The 9,758-nt window shown below is 47.6% G+C and overlaps 1 protein-coding gene, 1 long non-coding RNA gene and 2 other non-coding genes across 5 annotated transcripts in view; 1 reads left to right on the top strand and 3 right to left on the bottom strand.

Moving 5' to 3' along the window:
• The window catches only part of LOC119469127, a 22,569-nt gene extending 22,310 nt beyond the window's left edge, over nucleotides 1–259 (top strand). Inside the window, exon 3 of the long non-coding RNA XR_005197944.1 lies at nucleotides 237–259. This is a non-coding gene — a long non-coding RNA (uncharacterized LOC119469127). The remainder of the gene's footprint in view (nucleotides 1–236) is intronic.
• Nucleotides 1–9,758, bottom strand: part of VAC14 (VAC14 component of PIKFYVE complex) — a 123,975-nt gene that overhangs the window by 87,492 nt on the left and 26,725 nt on the right. For both annotated transcript variants that reach the window (XM_017516261.2, XM_037734150.1), the window contains 3 exons: nucleotides 9,328–9,462; nucleotides 8,254–8,403; nucleotides 712–775 (listed from right to left, as the gene is read on the bottom strand). In XM_017516261.2, coding sequence (XP_017371750.1) covers nucleotides 712–775; nucleotides 8,254–8,403; nucleotides 9,328–9,462 — 349 coding nt within the window. The remainder of the gene's footprint in view (nucleotides 1–711; nucleotides 776–8,253; nucleotides 8,404–9,327; nucleotides 9,463–9,758) is intronic.
• TRNAG-GCC lies at nucleotides 6,009–6,079 on the bottom strand. The gene has a single exon. It is a non-coding gene; the product is annotated as a tRNA-Gly (tRNA).
• TRNAG-GCC lies at nucleotides 6,822–6,892 on the bottom strand. The gene has a single exon. It is a non-coding gene; the product is annotated as a tRNA-Gly (tRNA).

Below are 9,758 nucleotides of genomic sequence, written 5' to 3'. Positions count from 1 at the left end.
GCTAATGTTTTGTATTTTTAGTAGAGACGGGGTTTCACCATGTTGACCAGGATGGTCTCGATCTCTTGACCTCGTGATCCACCCACCTCGGCCTCCCAAAGTGCTGAGATTACAGGCTTGAGCCACCGCGCCCAGCCAATAGCTTAATTTTTTAAAAAAGTATTTAAAAATAAGCAAGAACAATCCATTCTCTTCTATTCCTTTTTTTAAAGACATGATCTTACTCTGTCATCCAGGCTGGAGTGCAGTGGCATGATCTCAGCTCACTTCAACCTCAGCCCACCTCAGGCTCAAGTGATCCTCCCACCTCAGCCTCTCTAAGTAGCTGGGACTATAGGCACGTACCACCACGCCCAGCTAATCTTTTGTATTTTTAGTAGAAACTGGGTCTCACCATGTGGCCCAGGGTGGCCTTGAATTCCTGAACTCAAGCGATCTGTCTGCCTCAACCTCCTGAAGTGCTGGATTAGAGGCGTGAGACACCACGCCTGGCCCCCAGTGGCTTCTCATCCACCCTATCTATCCATCAGCCTGGATGGGGTGGGCTTGCTCAGTGTCCTTCAGATTCCCTCATCAAGTAACTCCTTTGTGTATGACGGTGTCCCAAAAGAAGCGGCCATGAGCAGTATTTGCCTTGGGTCATCGCTGTAGTCTCCTGCCTCCAGGAAAGATCAGTTTCCACAAACCCTCTGGCTGAAACAAACCACTTACCTGGCTGCAGTGAAGACACTGATGCCGCAACTGAAGCTGGAGTCACAGGAAACATCTGGACGTCCTGGGAGAGGAAGAGGAACAAAAGCAGTCATGAAAAGCTGTCAGGTCTCTTGACTAAACAAGACCCCTGCGACAGGCACACATACAACTCTCCAGTGCCCCAAACCTTGATTCAGGCTTTTCAAAAGGACCATGGCTCTGGAGGCCTGAGGATCCAATGCCCAGTCATTCTCCAAAGCTCTTGGGATAGACCCCACACTTGTAAGTTTGAAGGCACAGTGATCTCATAAGGAGGGGAGTCCGGTGCTGAACACATCCAGCAAATCTCAGAGGGGATCACTGGCCTGAGGGGAATGAATGTTTAAAATGAAAGATACCCAGCATCCTTAGCCATCAGGAAAATGCAAATGAAAACTACAAGATATTACTGGACACCCATCAGGATGGCTAAAATAAAAGACAGATAATTGCAAGTGTTGGTGAGGATGTGGAGAAACTGGAAACCTCGTACATCGCTGGTGGGAATGTAAAATGATGCAAGCTGCTTTGGAGAACGGTCTGGCCATTCCTCGAAAGGCTAAACATAGAGTCAACACATGACTCAGGAGTTCCATTCCTAGGTATATACCAAAGAGAAATGAAAACTTATGGCCACATGAAACCTGGTACATCAGTTGTGTTCACATCAGCATTATCTACAACAGCCAAAAAGTAGAAGCAACCCAAATGTCTATCAGCGAATGAATGGATAAATAAGGTGTGGTACAGCCACACAATGGACTATGATTTGGCAATACAAAGGAATGAAGTACTGATGTGTGTATGCCACAACATGAATGAACTTTAAAAGCACTGTTAGGTGAAAGAAGCCAATCACAAAAGACTACATATTGTATGATTCCCTTTCACGAAAGTGTTTAGAACAGGCAAGCCTATGGAGAGAGAAAGTAGACTGGAGGTTGCCTAGGACTGGAGGAGATGGGGAGTAGGGTATAACGGCTAAGGGATTCTTTCAAAGGCACTGAAAATATTCTAAAATTGCTTGTGGTGATGGTTACACAACCCTGTGAATCTACAGAAGTCACTTAATTGTACACTTGATGCTGGGTGGATTGTGTGGTATATGAATTCTATCTCAATAAAGGGCTTAAAAAATGACTTTGGACAAAGGACTGTGACTGCATTGTGCCCGAGACTTCCTCCAAGTGGCCAACTCAATACATGTCATCAGTATTTAACTTACTGTCACACAACCTAGGGTAGAAAAGCATCTTTCTGGCATCAACTATTTATTTTTTCGCCGTTAAGGCGAAAAACCTTTAAATTCCAACCTTTTTCTTTTGGCATCGAATCAAATTTCCTAAAGAGCCAAGATGTTCCAGATCTGGAAGGCTGCCAGTAGGACCCCATTCGCCTTCAACCTGTCTGGGCCCTGGCCATGGCTCTCACTGCACTGAGGAGGGAGGAAGGGGCTGGCAGTCTGCAGTGTTTGGGGCGGGAAGTGGTCTAGGAAAAAATTCCATACTCCTATTTTTTTAGTTGTGAAATAATTTTAGAGGCATAGAAATGATGCAAAACGAGTACAGAATTCTTTGTATATCCTACAGGCAGCAGTCCCTAATGCTAATATTGTACATACCCATAGTTCAATTATCTTTTTTTTTTTGAGACAGAGTCTCAGCTCTGTTGCCCAGGCTGGGGTACAGTGGCACAACCTTGGTTCACTGCAATCTCTGCCTCCTGGGCTCAAGAGATTGAGCCCACCTCAGCCTCCAGGGTAGCTGGGACTATAGGCACGTACCATCAAGTCTGGATAATTTTTTTTTTTTTTTGTATTTTCACTAGAGATGGGGTTTTGCCATGTTACCCAGGCTGGTTTCAAACTCCTGGGTTCATCTGATCCGACCATCTCAGCCTCCCAAAGTGCTGGGATTACAGGCATGAGCCATCACACCTGGCCCCATAGTTCAGTGTTAAACCCACAAGTTTAACATCGATTCAATACCATTAACTAAACAGTTACCCTAATTTGAACATCACAGGATTTTCCATTCCTGGCCTTTTGTTCCAGGATCTCACACTGCATTTAGCTAAACCGGCTTTTTTGTCTCCTCCAATCTGTGACAGCCCCTCAATCTGTGTATCTTTCAAAAACTTGACATTTTTAAAGCCCTGGTCAGTTACTCTGCAGAACTGTCTCCCCGTCTGGGTTGGTCTCATGCTTTTCCATGAATAGGGAGTTACACATCTTTGGAGTAATGTCACGAAGTGTCACGTCTCAGTGCACCGATCGGGGGTGCGTGTTGTCTGCTGGCCTCGTTACTAGTGATGTTAACCTCATCACCTGATGAAGACAGTGTCTGCTGGGTTTCTCTCCTGTAAGGCTACTGTTTTTCTGTTTGTAATAAATAAATATCTTGGGGAGGATACTTGAGATTAGACAAATATTCTGTTTTCCCCAAAACATGTCCCCAGTGATGGACTGCAGCACTCAGGCCTGCAAACATTCCTGTGGAATTTGCCTTATGGTGATTCCCTCCCTCCCTCCTTTCTTTTCTTCCTTCCTTTTTTTTTTTTTTTTTTTTTCCTCCCTCCCTCCCTCCCTCCCTCCCTTCTTTCCTTCCTTCTTCCCTTTTTCTCCTCATCCTCTTTTTTTTTTTTTTTGACACAGTTTGACTCTGTTGTCCAGGATGGTGTACTATAATGGTGTGATCTCGGCTCACTGCAACCTCCGTCTCCCAGGTTCAAATGATTCTCATGCCTAAGACTCCCAACTAGTTGAGATTACAGTCAAGTGCCACCACGTCTGGCTATTTTTTTTTCTTTTTTGGACAGTGTCACTCTGTCGTCAGGACAGAGTGTAGTGGCAAGATCTCAGCTAGCTGCAACCTCCGCCTCCTGGGTTCAAGCGATTATCTGATTCTCCTGCCTTAGCCTCCTGAGTAGGATTACAGGTGCACACCACCACACCTAGCTAATTTTTGTATTTTTAGTAGAGACAGGGTTTCACTATGTTGGCCAGGATGGTCTTCATCTGCCGACCTTGTGATGGCCTCCCAAAGTGCTGGGATTACAGGTGTGAGCCACTGCACCCAGCCAATTTTGTTTTATTAGTAAAGATGGGGTTTCGCCATGTTAGCCAGGCTGGTGTTGAACTCCTGACCTCAAGTGATCCACCCACCTTAGCCTCTAAAAGTGCTGGGATTACAGGCGTGAGCCACCATGCCCAGAGCTGTCCCTTCTTCACCATTAGTTAATTCTTTTATGTCATTATGGATTCCTGGATATTGATATTATTCCATGGGTTATAAATCAAAACAATCATTATTTATATCATTATTCAAATGATACCAGAATTGGTCTCTTAAAAGTGTTAAATTATACAAGTAAAATATAACCTCATTCTAAAAATTTTCAAACACAAAGCACAACCTCTTTCTTTCCTGAATCTTCAGTCTTACTTTTCTCTACCTGTAGGTCACACTCCCCTGGGTAGGCAAGTACCCCGTGCTGCCTTGCACTGTCCTTACAAAATACTTCTTATTTTGTAAACATAAATGGGATCACAGTGTATCTTCTGCAACTTGTGTCTTTCACTCTGTCCTGTGGCTTAGGGCAGTGCTATTCTAGGTGCGGGCCATACACCTTTTCTCCTAGTAAAGGGGGCCTTTATTTCCATGTCTGTAATGCCGTCTGTCCCTGTAGACCCAGGGCACAGTTTGGAGGGGACAGGGGCAGCTGTAGCAGGGGGCTGGGTATGCTGAGATGCTCGTCCACCTAGTGCCAAGGCCCAGGGATCCTGGTGTCTGACTGCTGGACCAGGGCCTGGGGAAAGGTGAGGGAAAGCTGAGGAAAGCTGGGCAGGATAGACTGGAATAGCAGTCAGGGCTCCATGCCCCTGGAGGGCATCTTTTAGAAATACCCACATTTATAGATGAAATCATGTGGCGTCAGAAATTGGCTTCAAATTAATTTAGATCGTCTCCTGATTTTCACTCTTACATCTCTCCTGTGCTTCCATGCAGGGTGGGACTGCTGAGGGGAAGGATTGGGCACATTTTTTTTTTTAAATGGAGTCTCACTCTGTCACTCAGGCTGGAGTGCAGTGGTGCAATCTGGCTGCAACCTCCGCTTGCCAGTTTCCAGCAATTGGGACTATAGCATGTGCCACCATGCCCAGCTAATTTTTTGTATTTTTAGTAGAGATGGGGTTTCACCATGTTGGCCAGGCTGGTCTCGAACTCCTGACCTCATGATCTGCCCGTCTTGGCCTCCCAAAGTGCTGGGATTACAGGCGTGAGTCACAGTGCTCACTGTGAGTCACTCATAAACATGTACTAAAACAACAATGAAGCACCCATTAGTGTTTGTCAGGTATTAAGTGATTTATATGTAAAAATCTTTTCTGAAACAGACAATCATACTATAGGTTAGGTATTACTACCATTACCCTACTTAACAAACAAGAAATCTGAGGCTTAGAAAGGGTAGGCAGCTGTCTAAGGGGAAGAGAGATAAAGTCAGCTGAGCCAGGACTCATAGGCAGGTTGTTCAGACCCCAGAATCTCTGCTGCCACTCCTGAGATAATCAGGACACGTCCTGAAGGGGCCCAGGCTGGACACACTAAGTGCCATAAGAGCTCAGAACCAGGGAAAGGGCACTGTGCTGTGGATGCCCCCAAGTGGCAGGCCAAGAGGGAGCTGGACCAAGTGAAGAGGCACAGATGAGGGGCTGCCCTGATTGGGGGTCCTATGGTCCGAGGAGAAGGGAGAAGATCCGGAGGTTGGGGCAGGGGTGCAAATATGCACACACGCAAAGGTTCTTGCCCGGAGGTGTGCTATGAGGAATGTGGTACTGTCAGTGGATCGGCACAACTAAACAAGGAAGACCAGGCAGGAGGTCCTGTCCTTAGCCAGGTGGGCCAGGGTGGGAACAGATGGAGCAGAGAGGGAAGAGTGAACAGGAGAGGCTGTGATGAACCTGTCCCTGACCAGCAAAGCCATCTCTGTCTTGCAGCTAGCAGGGACTTTCTCCTGGGCACCTTGGTAAAAGACTGGTGAGGGGTTAGTTACAAGCTAAGCAGGGCTGAGAGTGGATGTGAAGGCCCCAAATTAGCTGTTACCATCTCTGGGAAGTAGTACAAAGTGAGCTTTTCATCTGCTGAAATGCTGTTTATGAGGCAGTAAAATCTAGTGCCAAGAGGCATGAATGTATCCTGGTTAGCAAAACACTCTCCTAGGCAAGCGGCTGTGTGAAAAATGCTTAGGAACACCATCTAAAAAGGCAGACAAGCTGCATTGGCCGGGAATCGAACCCGGGCCTCCCGCGTGGCAGGCGAGAATTCTACCACTGAACCACCAATGCTTCAGCTGGCAGGGAGGTTTTTAGCTGAGGCCAGAACCCACAGGATGGAGTGGTTCTTTTCCAGCAGGGCTGACTTCTTGCCACGTAAGCAGAAAGTTGGGTTCTAATTTAGGGGAATAGACAATGACTTTTCTTTTTTTAAATTGAGATCTAACTCATATAACATAAGATTTCACATAACAAAAAATTCACCGTTTTCAGGTGTTCAACCATGTAGTTTTTAAGTGCATTCAGAAACTTGTGCATCCATTCCCTTTAATTATAGAACATCTCCATCATCACCCCCAAAACAAACCAGGTATCTCTAAGTAGTCAGTCCCAATTCTTCCTTTTCTTCAAACCCAGGCAACTATTATTCTATTTTCTGACTAAGGATTATGAGGCACTGTGAACTTCAAACAGAGCACAAAGTTGTATAAGCTGTATGATCCTATGTATGTGCGTGTGTGTGTGTATATATATATATATAAAAAACTGGAAAAAATAGGCCAAAATTTGAATATTCATTGACTCTTGGGGACAGTCTTATTTCTCTGCATTTTTTGTCTACTTTCCAAATTTTCTAAAATGAGAATTAGAAAACAAAAATCAAACACTCATATTTCAGTGTATCCCTGAGTCTTCTAGTTTCTCCCAGTAAGAAAGTTCCTCACTTAGAAGGCCCACACTAACTTGTCTCTCCAAGTTAACTTATTTCTCCAAGTTTTCTTTTTCCAGGAGCTGCCAAAAAGCTTTCAGCTGCTGCATTGGCCGGGAATCGAACCCGGGCCTCCCGCGTGGCAGGCGAGAATTCTACCACTGAACCACCAATGCTCCAGCTGAGTGCTGCTCTGCCTCCAGCTGTTTTGCTGCTCTGGCTCACAGTGGTGACGGCACAGCTGTAACCTGACACCCAAGACAGGCCCAGCATGGACAGCTGCTGGATTTTACCAGCCAAACCCACAGGAGGAGGTGGGGCACGCATGCTTGAGATTCAGCTCAGCTGTTCAAAAGAAAAGTCCATGAATGGCAATGGGAGAATTCTCAGCCGTTCTTTTGGCTCCTGGAGGCAGGTCCCAGATCTTACTCTGTTATCCTTAAAGATCTGAGTGGGTTGTACCTCAGTTTACTCTCTGGCTATTCCTGTAAAGGAGGACATCAACCCAAAGCTGATCGGTGACCTCTTGGTGAGGACAGAGACCCAAGAAGTATGAAAGCATCAAGGGTTCTAGGTAACATCTTGAGTCAAATTTCAGATGCCAGTCGGCATAAACTTCAAAAAAGGTTGGAGTACAGTGGTGCGATCACAGCTCACTGCAACCTCTACCTCCTGGGCTCAAGTGATCCTCCCTGAGGAGCTGGGACTATAGGTGCGCACCACCACACATGGCTAATTTTTGTAAATTTTTGTTTTTTTTGTTTTTGTTTTTGGTAGAGACGGGGTTTTGCCATGTTGCCCAGGCTGGTCTCAGACTCCTGAGTTCATGCAGATCGCCTCAGCCTCCCAGCTGGAATTACCCAGCCTGGCCACAGATGTGGTTTATGTTACAGGTAAACAAGAAAATTATGCTAGCGGAGTCCAAAAGGAGAACAGAGCCACTTTACTTTTTAAAGGCACTTACTTGGGCAATAGAATTTTCAAGTACAGAATAAATCAAAGCTAGAGCTTTCTTACCCCTCCCACCCTGAGAAAGACCCACATGGCAAAAGCAGCCAGCCTTCTGGGTGGCTGGATGTCTACGGCCAAGAATCAAGTGCACCCTGAATCCTGGTACCAAGAATCAAGTGCACCCTGGTACTCCTCCCTCCATGCTGCAAACTTTCCTGCCCTGAAAACAACAATTTCCTGTAGCTGAACCCAGGAAAAAGATGAAGGAAAGGTGTCATGGTCTTTGAGGCAGTAAGGGTTAAGATCGTGGCCGCTGGGGACAGCCTGCCTGGGCTCCAATCCAGGTCCAGCCTTCACTAGCTGCGAGTGTGTGGCTACGCTGCTCAGCTTCCCTGTGTCCTGTCTGCAGAATGGGGAGAAGCACCGTTGCCACTGTGCTAGGTTGTGCTGCTACAATTACTGTATGTGAGTGGAATATATAAAGTAGTTCTGGTTGCTTAAGTGAGGTTGCTTAAGGCAAGTCCTGTGACTTCTGGCTCCCTGGGCCCCTGAAAGGAGACAAGGGGTAGGGGCAGAGTTGACTCACCACTAGCTGTGCCTTCCTGCTTTGGCAGGGCATCGTCAGGGTTGGGCTCTGCCTGCCTCTGCCCGGGCTTCGGCTCGTCCGGCTCGTCATCCTCCGGGGTGACCAGCTTCATCAGGCTCTGGTTGCACACGTTGGCCACCTCTTTGATGCCTAGTCCACTGATGTAAGGAGTGTGATCTGATTTGGATGTTTGTCCCTCCAAATCTCTCGCTGACATGTGATTCCGTGTTGGAGGTGGGGCCTGGTGGGAGGAGTTTGGGTCATGGGGGTGGAATCCTCTCAACTGCTTGGTGCCCTCTCCATGGTACTGAGTGAGTTGAGTAAGTTCTCCTCTATTATTATTCACGCAGGAGCTGGTTTTTTCAGAGAGCCTGCCACCTCAGTTGCTCCCTCTCTTGCCATGTGACCTGCTGGCTTCCCCTTCACCTTCTGCCATGACTAAAAGCTTCCTGAGGCCTCACCAGAAGGCGAGTAGATGCTGGCACCATGCTTCCTGTATAGTCTGCAGAAATGGAGCTGAAGGAATCTCTTTTCTTTACAAATTACCCAACCTCAGGTATTCCTTTACAGCAACATAAAATGGGTTAATATAGAGCGGCCCCAGCCAGGGGAGGCTTCCTTGAACCTGGTATTCCTGGTCTGGAGCTCAGTCCTCCTGGGTCTACGTTAGGCAGACAGGCTGTCTGAATTGAGTCCCTGCTCTCCTTGCCACACTGTGCCCTGTGAGATGCTCCTATTTCTTTTCTTGGGACCCCCTCCTAAACCCTCCCACCAATGGGATTTCCCCAGCCCAAGGTGGGGCAGTGTGAGCTCAGAGGGTTGGAACTCTGAGGCCCAGGAGAACTGCACCAGATCTGCAAGTAACCAGGCAAGGTGTGGGGACAGCCAGCATCAGCCCTGTGTCCCTGGCTTTCCTAATCCACGTTTGGCTCCACTGCTTGTTCCTGACCTGCTAGGGAGACTGTGGAAGAGCGACGGATCCTAAGACAGCCCTTGGCTCCCGATGCAGGGTCCCTCAACTTCATAATCCCTTTGGGGGTTTTCTCAATTCTTCTCTCTCAGAGCAAAGGATACTTTTCTTGCGGTCATCATAGGCCAGGCAGGGCAAGACGGCAGTCAGGATCCCAGAGGAGTAGGGCAGCATCACGCGGCCCGCCAGCTGGATGAACTCCCGCATCCAGCACATGGCTGTCAGCTGGATGAGGTCGTCTGGAAGGGGAATCAGGGGTTCAGAGGCGGCCAGCATGTGCAACTGGAGTGCTCCCTCCCACTGACCATACTAGTGGGATGGGACTGGAGGCCTGTGGAATCCAAGGGCTTGACGGCTTCCAGCCTCACCAATGCTCTACTACCTGTGTGCTTTGACTTCCAAAGGTGCAGATACAGGCTGTGATGGAGCAACAAGCCTGTGCTAGACTGCAAGGGCGGCGCATCCCTGCCCCTCTGCACTGGGACCCTGCTCCTCTTCTCATCAAGAAGTGGAGTTAACCACCCCTTGAATCTGG

Source organism: Cebus imitator, unplaced genomic scaffold (assembly GCF_001604975.1).
Source record: "Cebus imitator isolate Cc_AM_T3 unplaced genomic scaffold, Cebus_imitator-1.0 Scaffold577, whole genome shotgun sequence".
NCBI classification, from domain to species: Eukaryota; Metazoa; Chordata; class Mammalia; order Primates; family Cebidae; genus Cebus; species Cebus imitator.
This window is presented reverse-complemented; position numbering and strand designations above follow the sequence as displayed.